Source organism: Sminthopsis crassicaudata, chromosome 2, assembly GCF_048593235.1.
Source record: "Sminthopsis crassicaudata isolate SCR6 chromosome 2, ASM4859323v1, whole genome shotgun sequence".
Lineage (NCBI taxonomy): Eukaryota > Metazoa > Chordata > Mammalia > Dasyuromorphia > Dasyuridae > Sminthopsis > Sminthopsis crassicaudata.
The window spans coordinates 32,766,834-32,792,076 of NC_133618.1; the positions used below are offsets into that span (position 1 = coordinate 32,766,834).

The following is a 25,243-nucleotide window of genomic DNA, read 5'->3' on the forward strand; positions in this document are numbered from 1 at the left end:
CCTGGGCAAGTCATTTAACCACTCTGCCTCATTTTCCTCAACTAAAATGAGAATAGTAACAATACTTACCTACCAAGGTTGTTGTGAAGATCAAATGAGATAATATTTGTTATGTACTTAGCTCAATGTCTGGCATTATCAATGCTCTTACCTTCCCTACCCTTCCTTTCCTTTAATATCTCTAACAAAAGTATAACACCTAGAATCTATAGGAAAAAGACACAAACATATAAGACTATGAGCCATTCCCTAATAAGTGGTCAAAGCATATAAACGAACTTTTCAAAAGAACTATCAGTAAACATATGGAACCAAACCACTAATTGTAAGAGAAATGAAATTTAAAACAACTCTGAGGTACAATCTTAGTCATATCACATTGGTGAAGGTAATAAAATACAAAGATGGTGTTGGAAGGGCTGTTAAAAGATAGGTACACTGAATATAGTAGAGCAATGGGAAGGATAACCCAACTCATAAGAATATAGAAAGTGCATTAGATCAAATCCAGATCTGGAAATGCAAGAAAACATCACATCAAGTCATTTTTACAATCTAAGTCAATGCTGTGACAGAGAGAAATACAGAAACCTGAGAAAGGTCTAGTCAAGAACATTCTAGTGCCCAGAAACTGAAAATGGACTGAGGCTATATACAAAGGCAGAAAGTATTAGGGCAGGAAGCAGTCCCAGAGGCTCCCTGAACTAGGAATGGAAGCAAGAATGGGTGCCATCTGGTAGCTCTTTCACTATCTTGTTTACCAGGGTAGACTGAGGAAGGGATCTATGCCTAGGGGTGGTGGAGAGCAGTGGTCCCACACTCCTTGGACTGTGTCCTGGGTGAGGAATAAGTTTAAAAGCAAGCAGGAATTGTGTGGTTCTGACTTTAGGAAAAAAAGCAGGGACTTTTAGTTCTAGTCTCTAGCCCATTGTGAAACCTTCAATTGTAAAGGGCTGAAACTCTTGAGTTGATGCACTGAGGTTGGGCAACGGAGCACTTAAGGCTAATTACTAATTGGACAATACTCTATTAGCATATGCTTGAAAATGGCCCTTCCCACTAATCTATGCTGGTTCAATCTTTTTGGTATATACAGAAAATTGTGGGAAGGTTTAGGGGGTGGAGTAAGACAAACCAGAGGCACTTTGGCACTAGAGGAGGAAAAGGAAGGTCGCAGAGATCCTGTGTCCATTCCCTTCACTTCTACCCCTAAAGACCAAGAATAAAGACCAACGACTTTTGCTTATCCTGACTCCAGCTGATTCTAAGGTATCCAGGGTACTAACTCAGTCTTCACATTTGATACCCAATATGTGGACCAAGGATCCTAATTTCACTGAAGAAGTCCTCCCGTGATCAGGAAATAGGGTGAGTATTTTAATAAGACAAACAGGGAATTACTTTGGTAAGGGCTAAACTAGTAATCTTTTCTAGCTGAAATGGGGCAGATGATAGGAAAAGATTCTCCCCTAGCCCCAGCCCCAGCCCCACCCCAAAGGGGCGCTATAGAAAGCATACTTGATCAAAGGGCAAGGCTTAATTGTAACTTGGGAACAGATTGCTAGATTCTTGGGTACTTTAGAACACATGTCCCCTTGGTTCTTAATGGAAGAAGATACAGAGCCAGATAATTGGAAACTAGTAGGAGATCAACTGTGAATTCAATTTCCAAGGAAACATTCTATATATACAACATAATACAATTGGCCTTAAAAAATCCTGCAAGTTATAGAAAAAAGAAAAATTTTCAGAACAGCCAGATGAGGAAGTGTGAGGAAAAAGAGAAAAACAAAGAACAGATTAATGGCGATATCACCAGAGGGCATGAGGAATTAAGTGGGGTTCTAGGGCCTGGTGATTCTCACTCTCATCTGGCAGTTTCAACTCCATCTACAGAGCAGATCCTTAACATGCCCCCATCAACTCCACCTTCCTGGATGGAGGGAGGAGGAGTAGTGGGAGGGGCAGTGATACCACCGGCACCTCCCCCCAGCAATCACCCCTTCCTATGACTATATTGCAAAAGGTACTACTTAAAGCCAAAAAAAGAAGGGCAGGATTTAGCTGATTTGAAAATAGGAATGTATCCTGTGATTCAATAGTTTAACTTCAGGTCAAAAAAGTAGAAGATACATTCTTTTTGATATTGAAATCCTCAAAGACCTGGAAAAGGCTTGCACTCTTTATGGTGGTACATCAGCTTATGTTAAGATGTTATTACAGAATTTGGCTTATGAATTCTTAACCCTTAGGGACTGGAAATCTATAGCAAGGACATGCTTAGAACCTGGACAAAACTTGTTGTGGCTTTCTGAATATAGTGAGCTCTGTAGGATACAAGCCCAACAAAATAGCCAAAGTGGTGTTAATACGCCAATCACCTATGACCAGCTAACAGGTGTAGGTTCTTATGCAGACATTTCAGGACAGATTAATTACCCCATAGCAGCATATGAGCAAATTGCTGCTGCTGCTATCAAAGCATGGGCTTTTCTCCCCAGTAAAAACGACAAGGGTAAGGCCTTCACAAAAATTGCGCAAGGGCCAAATGAACCCTTTGCTGATTTTGTGGGACATTTGCAGACAGCTGTCATATGAACTAATTGTGAAAATACAGTAACAGAAATTATGATAAGGCAACTTGCTAAAGAAAAGCTAATGAGATTTGTGGAAGGATTATACTAGGACTACGCAAGGAAACATTTATAGAAAGAAGGATTATACTAGGACTACCCAAGGAAACATTAAGATGCTCCTCCAAAAACAAAAGAAAGGGGGAGCCACAAATAACCCTAGAGAACTTCTAAATCTAGCTCTTTATACTATTAACTTCTTGATTTTTGACAAAGATGCACTGACTCCCGAAGACAGGTTTTATAACCCACCAGAAGGGCAGTGTCCAGTGCAAGCAACTCCATTGTCTTTAGATAATTGTCACGTGATGTGGAGAGACCCAGAAAGTGGTGAATGGAAGGGACCAGATAGATTAACTGCTTGGAGGAAAGGGTTTGCTTGTATCTCCACAATGGAGAAGGAATCAGATGGGTGCCAACGAACTGTATTTGCCTTGTCCATCAGAGAGAGATGGAGCAGACCCAAGAAACATCGGGTGGTTCTGTTTCAGAATGTGCCCACCACTGAAAGAGCATGGCAGTTATGGTGTTTGACTCGTGGACATCAAAAATTGTTGGACTTCAAAACCCTCAGGAATCATTGGAATTCCTGAAACATGAAAAGATTGTTGTAGGATTTCAAAACCCTCAGGAATCATTGGATTCTCTGAGACATGAAAAGATTGTTGTAGGATTTCAAAACCCTCAGGAATCATTGGATTCTCTGAGACATGAGAAGACTTTTATAGGACTTAAAAACCCTCAGGAGTCATTGGATTTTCTGAGAAATGATAAGACTGTTGCAGGACTTCAAAATCTGCAGGAATTATTGGATTCCCTAACACATAAAAAGACTGTTGCAGGACTTCAAAAACTTCCAGGAATCTTTGGATTCCCTGATACATGAAGCAATGGACAATAGTTTGGTTTTGGACTATCTCTTGGCTGCTGAAGAAGGTGTATGTATGACTGTTTTTTACGTACCCTCCTTCTAGGACTTCTGGAAATCTTTTACAACACCATATTGATTTATATTGTTTGTTATATAGCTACTTACATCTACAATTCATGTTTGCTACACCACATTGACCCTGCACTGGCTGTGGGAAAGTCATCACTATTAGCCTGTGTATTATTGTTATATGCTCATGTAACACTGTAAAGGGCTAGAACTGAGCAAATGCACTTGGATAATGGAGCACGTGAGACTAATTGCCAATTGGACAGTTCTCTATTAACTTGTTTGAAGGTTGACCCTCCCCAGCTGTTCTGTTCTGACTTGATTGGTGGGACAAAGAGGGGGAAGTGACTTGTGTGGGAGGAGTAGGAGGAGGAAATTGAGGCATTTTCTCGTGGCGGTTGAGAGAGGAAGGTGGTGTGGAGATTACTAGATCTAATCCCCTGACAGCGACCTCAAGAGACCAAGAATAAAGACTTTTGGTGATCCTGACTCTGGCTGATTTCTGGGAAGACACAGAGTTCCAGCATAACACCTCCCATGCTGATGGGTTTGTGCATACCTGTTTCCAATAAGACCTTCAGCCCAGAAACCCGATAGCAATCCCCACTTCTCTTTGGTGCTTATTCATCTCCTTTTCTGAGATGTCAGGGAGGGTGTGATCATCTCCTTTTTAGTGCTTTCACCTCCCTTCCTGAGAAGTCAGGGGTGGGGGAGGGTTCACCTCCTTTTTGGTGTTTTAACCTCCTTTTCTGAGAAGTCAGGGAGGGAATGATCACCTCCTTTTTGGGATTCTCACCTCCCTGAGAAGTCAGGGATGTGTTCTAAAACAAAAGAAAGCGGGAGATATGAGGCTGAAACTCTTAGTTGATGCACTGAGGTAGGACAACCAAGCACTTAAGGTTAATTACTGTTTGGACAATACTCTATTAGCATATACTTGGAAAATGGCCCTTCCCACTATTTTGTGCTGGTTCAATCTTTTGGTGTATACAGAGAATTGTGGGAAGAATTAGGGGGAAGAGTAAGACAAGCCAGACTCACTTTGGCGGTAGAGGAGGAAAGGGAAGGTCACAGAGATCCTGTGTCCATTCCCTTCACTTCTGCTCCTAAAGACCAAGAATAAAGACTAAGGACTTTTGCTTATCCCGATTCTGGCTGATTTTAAGATATCCAGGGTGCTAACTCGGTCTTCGCATTCAAAAGCATACCAGTATAGGAATTCCAGGTAAATAGGAAGTCTGCAGTTCTGTCACTCTAAATCTACAAAGCTTCCCAGCTGGATGATAGTAGATGAGTCTAGCAGCAGTTGATTGGAACTTCCAACCAGAGATAGGCCCACAGGAATGTAGCTGAGACCCAAACCCAGGTCAGGATATTGCTGATCCTAGACCAGAAAAACCACTAATCAGTTTGCCCCAGTTCAGACCACTATGTGAGTACTAAAAGTTTGAATTTTCCCTGCTTAATCTGACCCTGAAATCCTAAAGTAACACAACATTAACTACTCCAAGAAAGCAGTAGAAGGACCTAAGAGAACAAAAGCTCAGTTCATATATTCCCTTCAGAGGTCTGAAGAAGCTGATCCTCAAGTAAAGTCCAAAGTCAGGAAGAAGGCTTGAATAATTAGCAAACAAACAAAAACACACCCTAAAGAGTTATTATGGTGATAGTGAAATTCAAGACAAAACCAGAAGAGAATGACTTGAAAATTTGTACAAGGGAAAATTCAGAAATGTAGCTTGAGCACAAGTCCAAACAGAAATTGTTTTGAAATTGATAAAACAATACTTTTAATACTTTTTTTTTTAATTTATGTCAAGAGATAGCTACAAATAGAGCACTGGTCCTGGAGTCAGAAGGACCTGAGTTCAATCTGACCTCAGACATTTGACACATACTAGCTGTGTGACCCTGAGCAAGACACTTAACTCCAATGTCCTCACTAAAAAACAAACAAATAAATAAATAAACACAAAGATAAAAGGCTAAAAAAGAAGAAGAAGAAAATGTAATGTATTTGATAGCAAAAACAACTGACTTGGGAAAGAGATCAAGAAAATGTAATTTAATAATCGTCAGACTATCTGAAATCTATGACCAAAAAAAGTTGACATCATATTTCATTTAATCTTTTAGAACCAGAAGGTAAAAAAGAAATAGAAAGAATCTGTCACTTCTTGGACGAAAGCCCAGAATGAAAACCTGAAGAAATACTATAACCAAAATCCAGAGCTTCTAAGTTTAAAAAAAAAAAAAAAAAAAAAAAAAAAAAGCTTCAGGTTGCCAGAAAGAATGTACTGTTCAATAAATCTGAAACTGCCGATGTTCATAATACTTATCATTCAGAAAATAGACTTATTGAAAAGAAGAACTGGACCTTCCTTCAAATAGACTGGGATTGGATGGAAAGTGTTGGTTGGGATTAATAGGAACCTGTTTGGGGATTTTGGTAACTTAATATTTCTCAGAAATATTTCTCAGGAGCTCTGAGACTTTTTCCCCCTTTTTCATTTTTAAAAATACTGGCAGTTGGCAGCCTTTTTCAGAGAAATTTTTCTGCCTAGCTTGAGGCTTAATTTTGAGGGTGAAGTTTTTATGCCTTATTGGCTCTCGGCAGTGAAATTAAAATCTGTTGGTTAGAATACATATTAATTTCACTGACTGAAGAAGCATTTCTCATGACCCTTTTTTGTTGTGCCATAATGCCCTCCCTATTCTAGAGAATCAGATTCTAATATACCAGGATCTGCTTATCTGTCCAAATACTCTTCTGAGGAGTTGAATTCTATTCATTGTTAGGAGGTAGATGAAGTAGGAAACTTCTATGTGATGTCCTTTTATCTGGTTTTATTATCTGTGTGTGAAATTGTCAGAAGAGAAACCTTGAGAAGAAGATACCAGGGTGGGAATTAATCTTTCTGCTCCTTTAACTGGGTACTTGTCACTAAATTATTCTTTTCAAGGTAAAAAACAAACAAATAAAAAAGGAGATCACTGGTAACTTTAAAGAGAGATGATGAGGTCAGAAACCAGATTGTGAAGTTAAGGAGAGTAGGAGGAGAGGAAGCAAAGGCTCCTATTATAGATAGTTTAGCTAAAAAGGCAGAAGAGATATGTGATAACTGTGGGAAGACAGATTAAATGAGTTTTTGAGAATGGGGGAGAAATAGGCATGCTTGTAAGCAGTAGGGAAGGAGCCAGTAGACAGACTGAAGATAAATAAGGGATTGGGAATGATAAGGGGACAGTCATCTTTACTGTTCAATACAGGGCAGAAATGCTAGCTATAGCAATCAGAAAAGAAAGAGGAATTCCAGAGAATAAGTATAGACAAAAAAGAAACAAAATTATCACATTTTTAGATGATATGATGATTTCATGGAATCAACTAAAAATTAATTGAAACAATTAACAACTTCAGCAAAATTGCTGGATATAAAATAAATCCATTTAAGTCATCAGCACATTACCAACAAAATCCATCAGGAAGAAATAAAAAAAGAAAATCTATTTAAAATAATTGCAGAATCCAGAGAGAAGACTTATGGAGACTTAATGTAGATCACAACATAATATTTTTATCTTTTTTTGGTTATTTGCTTACTTGATTTTCTTTCTCAATTTTTTTCCTTTTTGATCTGATTTTTCTTGTGCAGCATGATAAATGTGGAAATGTGTTTAGAAGAATTGATATATTTAATCTATATTAGATTACTGGATATCTAGGGGAGGGGAGAAAGAAAGAAAGAGAAGGGAGGGAGAAAGATTTGGAACATAAGGTTTTGCAAGGGTGAATGTTGAAAACTATGTATTTTGAAAAATAAAAAGCTATTATAAAAATGATTTGTACATGTATAATAACTTAAAAGATAAAATAACTGCAGAAAATGTAAAATACTTGGGAATCTACTTGCCAAGGTACATGCAACACAAGGTACAAGGAACACAATTGCAAGAGTCTTTATACAAAGCTCGATCTATTATAATTGGAGAAATGTTAATTACTAATGGATAGATTGAGTCAATATTAAAAATAACAGTACTACCAAGGTCACTGTACTCATTCAGTACCATATCAACCAAACTACCAAAAGATTATTCTATACAGCTAGGGAAAATAATAGAATTCATCTGGAAGAACAAAATATTAAGAATCTAAAGGGAATTAATGGGCTTAGAGGAAGTGGGAAAGAATAGGTCCTAACAGTACCAGATCTCAAACTGTAGTGTTAATTACATTAGAACAATTTGGTTCTCAGTAAGAAATAGAAAAGCTGACCAATGAAAAAGATTAGGTATATAATATTTAGAAGTAATTGAACAGAGTAGCCTACTATTTCATAAACTCAAAGATCTCAGCTTTAGTGGAATGGCGAGAAGAACCCATTGCTTGAAAAAACTGTTGGGAAAATGAGAAAGCAGTCTGGCAGAAATAAATATAGACCAACATTCATACTGTATGCTAAGGTAAACTGCAATTGTATACATGACAGATGTAAAAGGTGACATCATAATTTAATAAAGAAGAAATTAATAATCATATCTATGGATAAAAGAAAGATTTAAGATAAAAAATGGGATGGAGAAGTTCACAGGAAGTAAAATGGCATTTTTGACTAAATAAAATGAAAAAAGGTTTTACACAAAACAAATGCAGCAAACAATTAGAAGTATTCACGGGGGAAAATCTTTGCAGCAAATTTTTTCTGATAAAGGTTTCATTTCTAAGATATATTGGGAATTAATTTAAAATTATAAGAATTAGAGCCATTCCCCAATTGATCAGTGGCCAAAGAATACAAGTAATTTCCCAAGGAAAAATTCAGGCTATCACTAGCGATATTTAAAATGCTCTAAATAACTAATAATTATAGAAATATAAATTAAAATAACTCCAAGGTATTAACTCACAGCCATCAAATAAACAAAATTGGCCCCCAAAAATTAAAAATGGCAAAAACTAGAGGGGTTATGGGAAAAGATACATTAATGCATGGTTGATAGAACTGTGAAATGGTCAGCCATTCTGGAAAGTAATTTGGAAGTTTGTCCCCAAATCTATTTAAGCTATACATATTATTTGATCTAACACTACTGCTACTTGGTCTTAGTGTACTTCAAAGAGATCAAAAAGAGAGGGAAAGGATCCATATGAAAAAAAAAGATTTGTAGCATTATTTTTGTGGTGGCAAAGAACTGGAAATTCTTTATCCATCAACTTGGTAATGATTGGACAAGTTCTGGTGTATGAATGTGATAGAATACTCTCATGCTATAAGAAAGGATGAAAAGGGTGGTTTCAGAGAAACCTAAAACTTGTACCAACTGATACAAAATGAACTGAACAGAACAGGAAACAATTTATATAATTATTGATGATATTGTAAACACAGCTCCATTGATCCTTGGATGCAGCCTAAAGTGACTTAACCTGCTGAGCTTAACCACAAGTGAAAAAAATATGGACATTTAAGAATAAAGAGAAGTTTAAAACATTTTAAAGGAACACAAGAGGCAGAATGAAGATGGCAGAGTGAAAGAAGTATTTTTTTGGTCTAGTTCACCCAGCACATTTCCTCTACAACAATCTAGAAAATGCTCCAGACCAAATTCTGAGTAGGAAAGCCAAAAAATAATAATAATAATAACAGGAAGTCATTTTTCCAGGCCAGAGCAGCTTAGGAAGATTGAAAAGCCTTTGGATACTGAGGCAGGCAGGGGCTAGATAGTAGCTTGAGTCAGTGGTGGGAACAAGAAGCATTACAGCACAAAGAAATTGGTACTGAGCACCAGAACAAGTGGGACCAGGGCCGAACAAGATCCCAGGGGACCCTGAACTAGGGCTGGGAGCAGGAACAGATTCCCCTGGCAGTTCTGTTGCTTATTTTGCAGTTCTAGGTCACAAATCAAGGGCAAATAGTGTCTTGGATCTGTATTGAGCAAGGAACAAATTCCAGAAATATAGCCGTGTGGTTCTGAACCCAGAAATAGAATAGCCGCCAAGTTCTAACATGTAGCAAACCCCAAAAGCTGTAGAAAAATAACCAAGACCAAAGACGATCTAGCAGTTCAGTCCATCAGAACCTGCAGATAGGCTAATAGGCAACAAGGGGCTACCAATGATTGAATCCAGCAATAGTCTATTGAAACTCAGCTATAAACAAGCCAGTAGGCCCAATTTGCAGAACTCAGACCAGAAGTGTGAACAGGCTTCTCTGTAGATTATACCTCTTTGGAAGCACAGAAAACTTGCAGGCCCCCAGACTGACTTATGAAAGCCCCAGAAGGTATAAAAGGACAGAAGTTCAGGCCAGACACTATATCCACATATCTCAGAAGTGAGCAGAACCAAATAAAAAAATAACTTGACTTAAGAAGCTTAAGGAACTCTTCTAGTTACAGGGAAGCTCAAGATTCAAACACAGAAGAAATGACTTGAAAACATTTACAAATAAAGAGAGGGAAAGGAAGAAGGAGAGGAAAGAGAGAGAGAGAGAAGGAAAGGGAAAGAAGGAAGAAGAGAGGGAAGGAGAAAGAAACAAAATTAGACATAAGCCCAACAATTAGATAAGTTTAAAAGTTAAAGACAGTTCTAAAGAAAATTATTGAAAATATCAAATGAGAGCTATGGAAGAAAGAGATGAAGAAAATAACTAGAATAATAACTGAGGAAAATTAGAATTGGCAACTAAAAGCTAATGAGTTCATGGGACATCAAGAAATAATAAAGTCAAGAGGTTGGAAAAAAAATGTGAAATGAAAAAATACAAGGAAAATGAGAAGTATCTCATAGGAAAAATACTAACTAGAAAATACTTTGATGAGAGAGAATCTGGTCCCTGGTTGACCTGAAACCCATAAACAACAGCAATAAAATAGCCTAGACATCATGTTTCAAGAAACCATAAAGGAAAATTGCTGCAATCTCTTAAGGGTCAGAGAATAAAGTAGAAGTTGAAAGAATCAGTCATTCTGTGAACCATCAGAAATCTCAAAACTCCCAGAAATATTATAGCCCAAATCCAGAATTCCCTGGTCAAGGAGAAAACACTGCAAGCAGCCAGAAAGAAAAAAATTCAAGTACTTCGGAGACAGTCTGAAAGAATAGCAGATCTGAAGATATACAGGTGCTTTTCAAACGCCCCATATAATAGAAACACAGGAGAGCTGAATGAATGCATCAGCTAAGGACAGCAAGAATAACAGAGGAATGGCAAGAGACCAGTAAGAGACTCCTTTCTAAAAGTACATGATGAGTGAGCTTTGTTTTTTTGTTTTGTTTTGTTTTGTTTTGTTTCTCTTCCCAGATTATTTTTACCTTGCGAATACAATCTTTCCTTTGCAACAACAACAACAAAATTCGGTTCTGCACATATATATATATTGTACCAAGCATATACTATAAGATATTTAATATGTATGGGAATGCCTGCCATCTAGGAGTGGGGGTGGAGGGAAGGAGGGGAAAAACTCAGAACAGAAAGGAGTACAAAGGATAATGTTGTAAAAAAAAAATTACCTATGCATATATACTGTTAAAGAAAATGTTATAATTATAAAAATTAATTTAAAAAAAGATATTACTAAAAAAAAAAGACAACTCTGAGATACTACTACACACCTCTCAGATTAGCTAAAATGACAGGAAAAGAATATTGGAGAGGATGTGGGAAAACTGGGACACTAATACATTGTTGGTGGAATTATGAATTGATCCAAGCATTCTGGAGAGCAATATGTAACTGTGCCCAAAGGGCCATCAACCTTTTCATACCCTTTGATCCAGCAGTGTTACTACTGGGACTGCATCCCAAAGAGATCATAAAAAAGGGGAAAGGCTCTATGTGTGCAAAACTGTTTGTGGCAGCCCTTTTTGTAGTGGCAAGGAAATGGGAAACTGAGTGGATACGCATTAGTTGAGGAATGGCTGAATAAGTTTTGGTATATGAATGTTATGGAATATTATTGTTCTATAAAAAATGATCAGCAGGATGATTTCAGAGGGGTCTGGAGAGACTTACATGAACTGATGCAAAGTGAAGTGAGTAGAACCAGGAGAACATTATACATGGCAACAGCAAGATTGTGTGATGATCAATTCTAAGGAACATGGCTCTTTTTAACAATGAGATGATTCAGGCCACTTCCAATGATCTTGTGATGGAGAGAACCATCTGCATCCAGAGAGAGGACTATAAGAACTGAGTGTGGATCATAACATAGTATTTTTACTTTTTTGTTGTAGTTTGCTAGCATTTTGTTTTCTTTCCCATTTTTTCTCTTTTTGATCTGATTTTTCTTGTGCAACATGATTATTGTGGAAATATATACAGAAGAATTGCACATGTTTGACATATATTATATTGCTTGCCATTTAGAGGAGGGGGTGGGGAAAGGGGGGAGAAAATAATTTGGAACACAAGGTTTTAGAAGAGTGAATATTGAAAATCATCTATGAATATGTTTTGAAAATAAAAAACTTTAATTTAAAAAAAAAAGTACACAATGACACAGGAGTGAAAGCAGCTCTGATGAACACAATGAGAGGACATGGGGATTTTGCAATGGTGTTCCCTGTGGGGACTTGAGGTTTAAAAAACTACTTGGCCTGCCTTGGGAGGGGACAAATTGTAACAAGACAGAACAAATAGCACTTAGGGGAATGGAAGAAAGAATGGGGAAGAGGAAAAGGGGAAGGAACCAGGGAGAAGATTCTGAGGCGAATGGGGAAAGAAGTTGACCAGGGATGTGTCAGGTCAGTAAAGAGTTGTGTAACCAGAGATGTGGTGGAGGAAGGAGCATCCTGCCATGGAGCAGTATCCTCTGTCATGTGCAGGAACTTGTTTTTGTCTGGGAGTGAGGCACAATGGAAAAGGGGAAGTTAAAGGAACAAATTTTACAAGGCAGTCAGTGAAACTGCTCACAAGGGAAAGCAGACCCCCCCAAATACCTAGGAAGTTGTGATCCATGAAGAATGTAGAGAATAGAGGACTAAATAAATTTAGGGATGTGAGCCAGAGAATAAGGATCTAGAGAGTGAAGGAAAAAATCCTCTCCGGAAAGGAGCACAAAAAATGAATTTAAAAAAATAACATGACAGTAGAAAGAGAGGAGAGGAAGGTAGAATCTATTTGAAGGGAAAAAAGAAGGGAAGAATTAAATAATCACAAAATCAGGAAGGAAAAAGGCACTAATAAACAAAACTCCAAAAGGTGACGAATAGAGGTTGGGTGAAACTGGAGTTGAGAGCTAAAGAGCCATTGAGAAGACAGTCACCTTAAAAATGATTAGCTAAATATCTGAAGAGGCATAGTACTATGTATAGAGCAGAAGGAGGTAGAGATGGGAAATCCAACATTAAAAACAAATGGAGGGGAAAAAATCCAAACTCTCATTACTTGAAATATGAATGCATTAAACAATCCAATAAATTAAAAAACAGTAACAGATTAGATAAGAAAACAAAACTCTATAGACTGTTGTTTGCAAGAAACACATTTTCAAAACAAATACATGCACAGAATAAAATGGTCTAGGGAGGAAATTACCTTAAAGGAATTCAAAAAAGCAGAAGTGTAATCAGGCCGTGTGACAGCAAAAGCTAACTGTCAAAAACTAAAAAAAGGATAACAAGCAATAAAAATTAGGCTAAAAGGAACAACAGTATTAATAACAACAAATTAATAACTATTAAATTTATGTTCCAAATTTCATAAAGAAGACATTAACTGAGCTACAAGAATATATAGACAGTAGCACAGCAATGGAAGGAGACTTCAATTTCCCTCTCAGAAAGATAAGCAAGAAGGAAAACAAAACTGAACAAATTCTCTTAAATAGGATTGCAAAATAATATAAATATTTCTCAGTACCATATGGAACTCAATGAGCTCTTATGAAAACTGACTGTCTTAGGTCACAGAGATATTGCAAACAAAAGTAAAAAGGTAGAAATAGTAAATCCATCCTTTACATACCGTATATATGCAATAAAAATACTCATTGGTTTAGGGTCTATACATAAAAGACAAACCCAAGGGAAGACTTAGCAATGAAATCCTAAATGACAGGTAGATCAAAGAATAAATCATAGAAACAATAATTATATGAATAAACATGATCATGAGGAAACAACATATCAAACTTTCTGGGATGCAGCTCAAAAAGTCCTTGAGGTAAGGACTAGAGAGAGGGATCATAGCTCTATATTGCATGTTGTTATTTTCTGGAGACTCAATCTTATGTAAAGTTCACAATGTCCTACAAACATACATTGACAGAATAGAAAAAGGATTAATGTGAATTTAAATTAGGAAGCTAACAAATAAAACAAAATGAACAAAGGAGAAAAATTCTTAAAAAATGAGATCACAAAGAAACTGGAAACAACAACAACCACAACAACAAAACCATAGGAACAATAAAACTAAAAGTTGGTTCTTTGAAAACTTTGAGGAACCTTTAGCTAACCTGATTAAAAAAGAGACAGCAGGGGGCAGCCTAAGTGGCGAAGTGGATAAGCACCAGCCTTGAAGTCAGGAGGATCCGAGTTCAAATATGCTCTCAGACACTTAACACTTCCTAGCTGTGGGACCCTGGGCAAAGTCACTTAACCCCAGCCTCAGGAAAAAAGAAAATAATAAATAAATAAAATTAATTAGTTAACTAAAAATAAGTAAATAAATAAAAACAATAAAAAGAATATATTACACAGTTATGTATTAACAAAGCTGAGAACACTAAAGAAATAAGAGAAATAGCTTCAAAATTCTCATAAGACCAAATAGAGATCCCAAATAATCTAATCTTAGGAAAGGAATTAAGACTAAATTAGAACTAATTGTAAAAGAACTAATACCCATACACACAAAAAGCTCCTGATAGATGCACAGAAGAATTCTATAAAAAATTCTATTAAAATTAAACAGATGACATGCATGGACAGTTCAGTGTTATAATCAAACAAATTTTACCACAAAGTTCATTCAGAATGAATATGTATAACCCTTATTTTGCTCTGTGATGATCTGGCATAAATAAGAACCAATTTATACAAGTGATGGCAATTAGCATTTATTTTATAGAGCTAAGCTAAACCTGTCTAGGGACATACAATTAGGAATGGATGGAGATAAACTGGGTTGGACAGAAGGCTGATTTGTGATCTTTCTGAAAACCCCTGAAACTTACAACTTGGCAGGGGGCAAGGAAGTAACCTTGGACTATAAGATCCAGTCACCATTTAAATCTAACATAACCCAGTGGCTAATGACCGAAGCACTTCTCCACCAGGGTCTGCTCAGAGTATAATGCAAACTCTTCTTTCTTCCCCTAAACTATCTGCAGCCTGTGAGAGGTGCTTCATGAGGAGAAGAGTCTCGAGCTGGGATCGTTAGTCTAAGCAAAGTTAGAAGTAGAATCTGGGTATCCTGAACTAATGCCCTAACTAGCTACGTAACTCATGCCAGGCAAGCCAAGGCAATGTCTCTGGCCCAGAGATTCCTAATCTCATATGAATGGGCCAGACTAAAAATCTACCAGCTGTAAGGTAATCATGCATGAAATTTACACTCCTGTATAACACTGGGTAATCCTTTCCTAATAACCCGTAAAATGTATGTCTTTATTTTCTTTTTTTAGCTTATTGAAACCTCATTTCTTTAGGGCGTTTTAGTTTGGTTTGGGGTTTTGCAATTTCATTTTTTTAATCTAAACTTAAATACCCAAAAAGCACACAAGAAAGAGGAATATCTATAAACCTGAGAATCTCTACTTTGTGTAACTTTTTTAGGGTACATGATAAATTCTAAGCATTACTCTCCAACTTGTTCCTTTTCTTTTTTCTTCTTCAATACTCCTAAAACTCTGAGGTTCAGAACACAAGATCATTGGGGATCTTTTTAGCATTTCAGAATAGGGTTAAGGATCTCTGAACCCATCCTCTCTTCCTAATTATCTACCTAATTATAATTCAATATTATGTTTAACTATTTTGTATTTATTTATATATATGTTCTTTATGTTTATTCTCTGTATATATTTATATAAGTACTTGTCTTCTACCTCTTTGCCAGTATGGATTATTTCATTAATTATTTGGATATATATACTATGATATCCAGAGGCAAGAGAGAGCCATCAAAGTTTCTTAGACAAGGGAGTAAGTAGCACGGTCATACACAGCTAGAAAGCAAGAAATACAGAATTTAAACTCAAACATTTTGGCTACAAATCCCATTCTCTCTCCACTAAGATAAGCATGCAAGAGGAAAGACAGAAACTATTGGAAAACAGCCAATATTATCAAGAAAGATTAGAAAAATGGAGGTACAAAGCAACAAGAAAGAAAGTTGCCATCCCACTCCTGGGTTTCAACGCAAACACAAATACTTCACCTGGGAATGGACTAGTTGGGAGCTGGAAATCAGAACAGATATTCTCACATTTCCTAAATAAGGAAAGACTATGGAACACTTGAGAAACTGAGCAGAGGAAAGCTTTTCTCACAAACTCGGCTGACTTGCTTTAAGATGAAGCATCATGTTGGCTAGAATGACAGGAAAAGATAATGTGCAATTTGGAGGGGATGTGGGAAAACAGGGACACTGATACATTGTTGGTGGAATTGTCAATACATCCAGCCATTCTGGAGAGCGATTTGGAACTATGCTCAAAAAGTTATCAAACTGTGCATCCCCTTTGACCCAGCAGTGTAGTACTACTGGGCTTATATCCCAAAGAAATACTAAAGAAGGGAAAGGGGCCTGCATGTTCAAGAATGTTTGTGGCTGCTCTCTTTGTGGTGGCCAGAAACTGGAAAATGAGTGTGGATGTCCATCCGTTGGAAAATGGCTGAATAAATTCTGGTATATGAATATTATAGAATATTATTGTTCTGTAAGAAGTGACCAGCAGGATGATTTCAGAAAGGCCTGGAGAGACTTACAGGAACTGATGCTGAGTGAAATGAGCAGGACCAGGAGATCATTATATACTTCAATAACAATACTATATGAGAATCAATTCTGATGGACGAGACCCTCTTCAACAATGTGATGAATCAGCAATAGAGCAGTAATGAATTGAACCAGCTATACCCAGCAAAAGAACTCTGGGAGATGACTATGAACCACTACATAGAATTCCCAATCCTTCTATATTTGTCCGCCTGCATTTTGGATTTCCCTCACAGGCTAATTGTACACTGTTTCAAAGTCCAATTCTTTTATATAGCAAAACAACTGTTTGGACATGTATACATATATTGTATTTAATTTATACTTTAACATATTTAGTATGTATTGGCTAACCTGCCATCTGGTTGGAAGGAGGGGAAAAATTAGAATAAAAGGTTTGGCAATTGTCAATGTTGTAAAATTACCCATGCATATATCTGGTAAATAAAAACGATTTTTAAAAATGAAGCATTGTGGATGGCACAGAACTAGTGGCTTTTACCTGGTAAACAGCGGGCTTTCTCAGGCAACAAATGCTCATAGGTATCAAATATTCTTGCACTGGAGATCACAATGGGAGAAAAGATGTTCACCAGCCCTCGGTCCCTTTTCACTGTGACACCTGCAGAACAGAGGAGACTAGATGAGGTCTACAAAGTACAGGTGCCTTTGGAGAAGGAGGGAAAGGCCCTAGGACTTTCCAAGAGTGCTTTGGTTCTAGAGTAGTATTGTGTGAGACTTCTGCAAACTGCATCTCCTGAGTCTTCTTTCTCTCCCTCACAGGGTCTGTCCTGTTCTCTTTTAGGCAGGTTGGAGCTCCAACAAAATTGTAGGATAGGTAAAGTTTTCTGAGTCCTAGCTTCCCCTTTCAGTAGCCACCAAAACAATTAGCCTTTTCACTCAACCTCTGGCTCTCGAAGTACGACCAACAGCCAGCTCTAACTCTTCCCTAGGGATCTAAGTGTTAAGGTCTCTCCCTATTTTCTAATTCTTCATTCCCATTAATATAATAAGTATAAATAACTGCCAATAACTTCAAGGATTAACTTTTCCCCAGGGATCAGTTTGCATATTAATAGATCTGAAACTTTAAAGGAATGATTAATATTCCAGCAATAGAATTCTATTTATTTTTTTAATTAATTATTTGGTTGGTTGTTTTTAGCACACATTGCTTTATGGATCATGTTGGGAGAGAAAAATCAGAGCAAAAGGAAAAGCCTGTGGGAGAAATAAAAAGGCAGAAAAAAGAAGTGAACAGAGCATGTGTTGATTTACATCCAGTCTCCTTGATGCTTTTTCTGGATGCAGATGGCACTTTCTGTCCAAAGTCACCAATAGAATTTTAAGCAAAGTGGAGGATTTGAGAATTTGGGGGAGGGAGACAAGGGGAACAAGGATTTCCCATTATGGAACCACTACCTGTGTACTGGTATTGCTAGAGTTCCCACCCTGGCCATAACTAGTAGTAACGGGCCAACCTCAGGCCCTCAATAGCAGGATGGAATCATGCTGTTTCATCTTTCCACCAGGGTTGGGCCCATGCTTAGGCGGGGCCCCAGCTACAACCCTGGCATATTTGAAAGGGGGCCCCAGGATGCTAGCCCCATTATCTCCCACAGCCCTATCACCATTGCCACAAATGCATCTGGAGCTAAAGTCTTTGCCCTTAAAGTCGATAAGGGCATTGGAGGTGGGGTTAACACATTCATTTAATTAACCATTAAAACACTGGCGTGAGTTCCCTAGAATCTTTCCTAAGTAAGAGTTGGACAGTTCTTGCTCTGAGGGAGGGACATGTGGGGAGGAGAGCCCAGAGTGCTTTTTGTGTATCCCGGCACAAAGCCTGGCACAGAGGAAGTGCTAAATTAAATGCTTGTTGACTGATTGACAACCCACACACCCAGAAAACTGGGCCCAGGATGAGGAGCACTTAAATACCCACTGGCAGGATTAGGATGACTTTGTACCCAGGCTGTTAAAAGGACAGATGTGGGGCAAGAGTGCAGGAAGAGACATTTTATTTCACAATTTGGCTTGAGCTAATCCTCTTCCATTTAGAATAAGGCCTTCCCAGAGACACTGACAAAGCTGATATGGTGCCAACTCTCACCTCCCACCCCTCCTACCCCTTCCGGGGCCATCGACTAGCTTTGAAAAGATGTGGTAGGCCCTTTGTCCTTGTCCTTGATTCTTCCTCCACTACTGGTGCTCCCACCCTAGAACACTGTGGGCCTCCCTGGGTCTCCTTCATGTTCCCTTCTCTCTCCCACACTGCCTCCCCTTCCTCCTCCCACTCCTAACTATGGACAAGTTCCCAGGGTTCCGACCTCACCCTCTGTCCTCCATGGTGAATTAGCTACATCTCATGTTCCAGCCATCGTTTCAAGAAAGATAATTTCCCAATCGGAATATCTAGCTTTCAGACTTCTTGAGCGCAAAATCTTGTTTGGCTGTCTAAAATTCCATGTGACCAAACGCAGACATAGCCCCCTCCAAATCTCCTCTTCCTCCTCCCCAAATCTGCCCCTAAACGCCCTGTTTAGGTCAATAGTACCAGAATCACTTTCTTTTCCAAACCTGAAAACCCAATGTAGTCTTCTTCCCTGCACCAAATCCTGTCAAGGTTCAGCCAAGGAGCCGGTCAGAACCAGCTGTTCTCCCTGTTTCTCCCCAGTCTTACACTCGGCTGTCAGGAATGTCTTCCTAAGGGACAGCTCTGGCTGTAATTTCCCTATTCAGAAGCCTTCAGTGACCCCCTGTGCCTTACAGGAAAAACCCAAACTCCCAATTTTGAAAGTAAAAGCTCTTAACACACTAGACCTAATCTGCCTTTACAGGCTGCTGTTACTACTATTGCTGCTGCTGCTGTGGACTTATGTGCCCTGAGTCCATCCTAGAAGTGAGCTCTTTGGAGACGGAGAGGAGCTCTTTATAGAGCTCTTCAAAGTTGGCAAAGCGCAAATCTCCCTGTTACCTCAATCCGCCATCACAATAGCGCTGGGAGGTCGGCATTATTATGCTTCTCTTCACAAATAAGGAAACTGAGGCAGAGAAGGTGAAGTTAGGGTCATGTGTTTCCTCAGTGTCTATGCCAGAAAGCAACTCAAGTTTCCCTGACTCATTTCCCTGAACACATGTCCCTGTTCCTGCCGTTACTGACACAGCTCCCCAGAGCATCCTCTCCGTGTCTCCTGCTCCCAGACTCCCAGTGGCTCCTCTTCCATTAAGCCATGTCTCTGCCTCTGCAGCAGCATCCCACACCCTCCGTCTTGCCGGGGGAGCACTTGTAGAGTTAGCTTTGTCTTCCGGAAGCTGTGCTCCTGACCACCGGCTGCTACCTTTTATTCCTTTCTGTGTCTGACACAGTGCCCCCCCCCACCTTGCTCACCATCTGTGCTCAAAAGCACTTGAACACATGATGTCCCTTGTCTCCCAGCCTAGATGACAGCCCCCCACTGAAGGGAGTTTTCGGATCCTCTCCCCATCGAGGAGCCAGCCAGTCCCTACGTGCTCTCCCGGCTGTCCGGTCTCCCACCCGTTTCTAAGGTAGGAAAGGGCACCTGTGACACCCCGACCTCCCCAGAGCTCACCGCAGGCTCTTCCAGCTGAATCCAGCAGCACGCCTTTCACCGTGGCACTAGTAAGGACTGCGCCCCCAGCCCGCTGGATCACAGGGATGAGGTGAAAGGCGATTTCACTGGAGCCTCCCCGAGGGTAAAAGGCCCCGTCCAGTAAGTGGTTGATGAGCAAGGCGTAAATAGAGAAGCTGACATTCTTTGGGATCACTCCTAGAAGAAAGAGGGGAGGAAACTTGAGCACATTCAGCTGGAGCCCATCCACCCAGCCCGGGACAGAAATCACTTCTGGAGCCACCGGATGCTCACTGGAACAGAGACCCTGGATCTTATCTTCCCCAGAACCCCCTGGTATAGTCTGGGGCCTGGGAACAATCCAGCAGGGGCCCTTTGTTCTCTGAGGCAGCAGGTCAAGCCCCACCCCAAGATTGTAATGGTGTCATGTCTAAAGAGAGCAACGAGGGGCAGCAAGGTGGTGCAGTGGATGGAGAACCAGCCCTGAAGTCAGGAGGAACTAAATTCAAATCTAATCTCTGACATTTTAACATTTCCTAGCTGTGTAACCTTGGGCAAGTCATTTAACCCCCATTGTCTCAGAGAGAGACAGAGACAGAGAGGAGAGAGAAAGAGGAGGAGGAGGAATAATAAAGAGACAGAGAGAGAGAAACACAGAGAGAGCATAGAGTGGAGAATTCTCCTCCAGGGTCAGCTGGCATGTTCATAAAGGCTAAATATCTTTGTTTATATTTAGCAAAACAAGGACAAGCCAAGAGAACAGCAGCCTGTGCATGCAGGCTATCCCTCCTCCCTCCTCCTGGATCCCCAGAGCCCAAGGTCTGTACCATAAGTGGGGCAGATGTAGCTGAGCACAGCTTTGAGGTCCGGGGAGGCGGGCAGCTGGCTGAGCACCTCCTCCAAACTCTGGGTGGCCGCTCTCAGGAAAGGGGAGCAAAAGGCCAGCACCCCCAGACTGTCCAGCAGCCTCACCAAAGGCAAAGGGAGGCTCTTCAGCAGGACCATATGAAGTGTTCCTTTTGCTACCTCCTGGGGAAAGAAAGGAACCCGGGGAGAAAGAAGTTCCTGTGATCCTGCCCCTGCTGACCCAGAAGCCCCCAGGACACGAACCAGATTTCAATCACTAAGCATTCTGGGGAAGGAGTGTCCTCTAAATGAAAAGGGATGTCCTTCTCAAGTACTTCTTAGAAAGGTCTCCATTTTGAACATTTGACTCATAAACCCTCAACTTAGTAAGAACGAGTGCTGTTCAGTATCGCTACTAAATCTGTGTCCCAAAGAGATCATGAAAGAGGGAAAGGACTCACATGTGCAAAAATGTTTGTAGCATCTATTTTTTTTGTGTGTGTGATGGAAAGGAACTGGAGATTGAGTAGATAATTGCCCATCAATTGGGGAATAGTTAAATAAATTACAGTACATGAATGTAATGGAATACTATTGTCCTATGAGAAATGATGAGCAGGCTGATTTCAGAAAAGTCCCAAAGACTTATATGAACTAAACTGAAGTGAGCAGGACCAGAAGAACACTGTATACAGTAGCAGCAAAGTTGCAGCATGATCAACTGTGAAGGGCTTGGTTCCTCTCAGCTATACAGTGATCAGGACAATTCCAATAGACTTGGGATGGAAAATGCCATCCACCTTCAGAGAGAGAACTCTGGAGACTGAAGGTGAGTCAAAACATACTATTTTACTTAAAAATTTTTTCTTGTGTTTTTTCTTTTTGTTCTAATTTTCACAACATGACTGATATAGAAATATTTTAAAAACAATTATACATGTATAACCTTCATCAGATTGCTTGCTGTCTTAAAGAAGGGGAATGTAAAGGAAGGAGGGGAAAATTTGCAACTCAAAACCTTACAAAAATGAATGTTTAAAACCATATTCATGTGTAATTGGAAAAATAGTTAAATATAGTTAAGCTAAAAAGAGTTAAAATAGTTAAGTTAAAAAAGAAAAGAAAAGAAATGTTGTTTGGTGAACACAGTGAATTGAGCCCTGCCTCGTTCTACTCAAGATAACACTGGAGAGTTGAGAATGTTTGTTTTAGTTGTGTTTCCACAATTTGGTTCTTCCTTTTTGGCCTCCACCCCTATTGGTCCAATGCCCTCAGAGTGTGCCCCCTTCCACAGAGCACAGAAGGCTCATTCTCCACAGCAGTGTCCAATGCTCCCAACCCATCCTGAACCCTCCTTCCCTCCATTAAATCTCCCTGCCCTTATCCCCTTTTTCAGAACACTAGAAGGGGACAGGAGCTGATCTAATAAACTAGAGCCTATTTGGGTTTGGTTAGATTCCAAAGACTTAACTGCCCATCTCTGCCAGATAAGATATTTATTTGTGTCTTCATGGGAGCCCTCAGTGCTTATAAAGGAGGAAGTCCCTGAGGTAATGGCTTGGCAGTGCCAGGCAAACCTCCAGTGTCCTAGGAAGAAGCAGGTGGACCCAGGACTCTTGTCCCTCCTACACCATCCCCCTGCAGGTCCATTGACCCCCAGGTCACCCCGGATTTACCTTCACCATCTTCATGTACTTGTCAATGGCAGCCTCTTCATTGGGAAACTTTTCCTTGAGACCCTGAACATAGGCTTTCTCCCCGGAGTACATGGGGAACTCCCGTCTGTTTCTGGATCCTTCTAGCACCACAATGTCAAATGGGGAACCCAGGTAAGTCCAGTCCAGCTGTCCCTCAGAGATCTGGTCCAGGAAGAAGCGGCAAAAGCTTCCCTTTTTCAACTGTCCAGCATAGTGGATTCCTATCAAACCATATCAGGGAATGGGAAGTACCCTCACAGGAGGTAGAAAGAGGAAGCAAAGTCACATGATAATAATTAGAAATCGACACCCTTTTTCACCTTTGAGGAAAAGCCCATTTCTATGGGGATGCTGGTCACACACACTCCTCCCCCTCCCCCTGGCTCGAGACAAAATTTTCACTGCATTTGAACATCCAGTCCCTCCCCAGCCCCCCTTTACCTGTGTCAAACTCCAGGCCATCATGGCCAAAGGTGTGGCAACAGACCCCCGCCGTAGTGTGCCGCTCCAACACCAGGACCCGTTTCCCTGCTTTGGCGAGGACTGCAGCTACTGCCAGGCCCCCGATACCACTCCCGATCACCACCACATCCAGCTGCTCTGGCACTGGAGTCTCTGAGAAAGCTGAAACCCAGGGAGGGAGGGAGAGACCAGGGAGGGACAAAGTCGAACAAGGAACTAAGGGAGATGCGCTGAACGGAGTGAAGCAATTAGGAAAACCGGTGCATCAGAATGGTCTCAGAGGCTGTGGCGTGAAAATGAGACGTGTCGTCCAATTCCATGTACATTCTTCTCACCTGAATGAACAGACTACAGGAAGCTGAGAAATAGAAAGGTGAGCCCAAGCAACAATAACTCAGGATAGGGAACCCTGGATTGTAACAGAGAAAGAACGCTTGTATGCATCTGCTGGAGCCAACCGGACAGAGAGAAAGTGGTACACTGTCGGAGAGGGAGGCCGAAAGCTCCACGTCTCTGCCCCAAATGCTCAAGCCTAGATATTGGGTCATTCCCAGCATCCATCTCTATGATCTCCGGATCTATAGGGGTTTTCCATTTGACATCGTGGTGCTGGAGGGATCCAGAAACAGAAGGGAGTTCCCCATGTACTCTGGGGAGAAAGCCTATGTTTAGGGCCTCAAGGAAAAGTTTTCCAATGAAGAGGCCGCCATTGACAACATCCATCTCTAGGAGACATAGCACATGCCAGGGAAAGGAATAGGTTTTGCAGTGGTGATGTGAGAGCCCCACAGACTGGGGTAGGACAAAGCTGGTGGCGGCATCCTTGCAGATGTTTGGCAATTGTCAGTCTGGAACAATCTATAAAGCACCTACTATGTGCCAGGCACTGGGGATACAAAGAAAGGTAAAAACAGCCCCCGACCTCAAGGAGATCAGTCTAATAAGGGAGACTATGTAAAAAAATCATAGTGTGTGTGTGTGTGTGTGTGTGTGTGTGTGTCAGAAATAATCAACAGTGAAGGTGCCAGAATGAAGAGGGATTGGGAATAATTTCTTGTAGAAGGTGGGATGTTGGCTGGGACTTGATGAAGACCACAGAAGTCAGGTGGGAAGAGATAAGGAGGGAGGGCATTCCAGGTGGAGAAATCAGCCAGTGAAAATGCCCAGAATCTGAAGATGGAAGGTCTTAGTGTCTTGCAATAAGGCCACATCATTGGGTGAGAGAGTATATAGTGGGGCTTGAGGGGTGAGAAGACTAGAAAAGAGAGGCAGGGTATGAAGGCTTTGAACACTAATCAGGATTTTATATTTGATTGTGGAAGTGATAGGGAGCCATTGAGGTTTAGTGAGTGGGGGAAGAGGGGATGAGCGATCAGAACTGCACTTGAGAGAGATCCGCAGTGGCCGTGTGGAGAAAGGACTGGAGTGGGAGAGACGAGACTGGCAGAACTGCCCACAAGCAGGCTAGTGCCTTAGTGTAGGGGTGAGGAAATGAGGCAGAGATTATAGAATCACAGATTAGGCTCAAAGGAGTCTTAGATCTATTACAAGCTCTTCTTTTTAACAAGAGAGAAAACTGAGGCAGTTTATAAGCAGCATGTGCGCTGAGTGCTGGGGGTTCAAAAACACCACCCCTGATCTCAAACACACACAACTATGCACAGATAAAATATAGGTACGGGAGGACCGGGAGGACCGCTGGTAATCTGCAAAGGGAAAGAAAGCATCGTGCTCAAGGCTTTTCAGGTCTTTTCAACAAGAGCCATCCTAACCCAGGGAGAGAATTATGGAGACTGCAAGTGGGTCAGAGCATAGTGCTTTCACTTTTTTTGTTATTTGCTTTCTTATTTTTTTCTTTCTCTGTTTTTTCCCCTTTTGATCATGTTTTTTCTTGGCAGCATGATAAATATGGAAATATGTTGTACGTGTTCAATCTATATCGGATTGCATGTTTCTTGGGGAGGGGGGAGGGAAAGAGGGAGAAAAATTTGGATCAAAAGGCTTTGCAAAAGTGAATATTCAAAACTATCTGCATGTTTTTGGAAAAATAAAAATATTGTTATTAACTTTTAAATTTTGATTTAATTAATATATACATGTATATTTATATATATAT

At 40.2% G+C, this 25,243-nt stretch overlaps 1 protein-coding gene across 2 annotated transcripts in view; it reads right to left on the reverse strand.

Annotated features, from left to right (window-relative positions):
- The window catches only part of LOC141554070 (all-trans-retinol 13,14-reductase-like), a 29,764-nt gene extending 4,557 nt beyond the window's left edge, over positions 1 to 25,207 (reverse strand). The window contains exons 1-5 of one of the 2 annotated variants that reach the window (XM_074285622.1): positions 23,107 to 25,207; positions 22,645 to 22,886; positions 20,950 to 21,151; positions 20,123 to 20,320; positions 17,032 to 17,151 (exon numbers count right to left, since the gene is read on the reverse strand). In XM_074285622.1, the coding sequence (XP_074141723.1) occupies positions 17,032 to 17,151; positions 20,123 to 20,320; positions 20,950 to 21,151; positions 22,645 to 22,737 (613 nt within the window). In that variant the 5' untranslated portion in view covers positions 22,738 to 22,886; positions 23,107 to 25,207. The remainder of the gene's footprint in view (positions 1 to 17,031; positions 17,152 to 20,122; positions 20,321 to 20,949; positions 21,152 to 22,644; positions 22,887 to 23,106) is intronic. The other variant, XM_074285621.1, reaches the window with a different exon arrangement.
- Between the last annotated feature and the right edge of the window lie 36 nt (positions 25,208 to 25,243).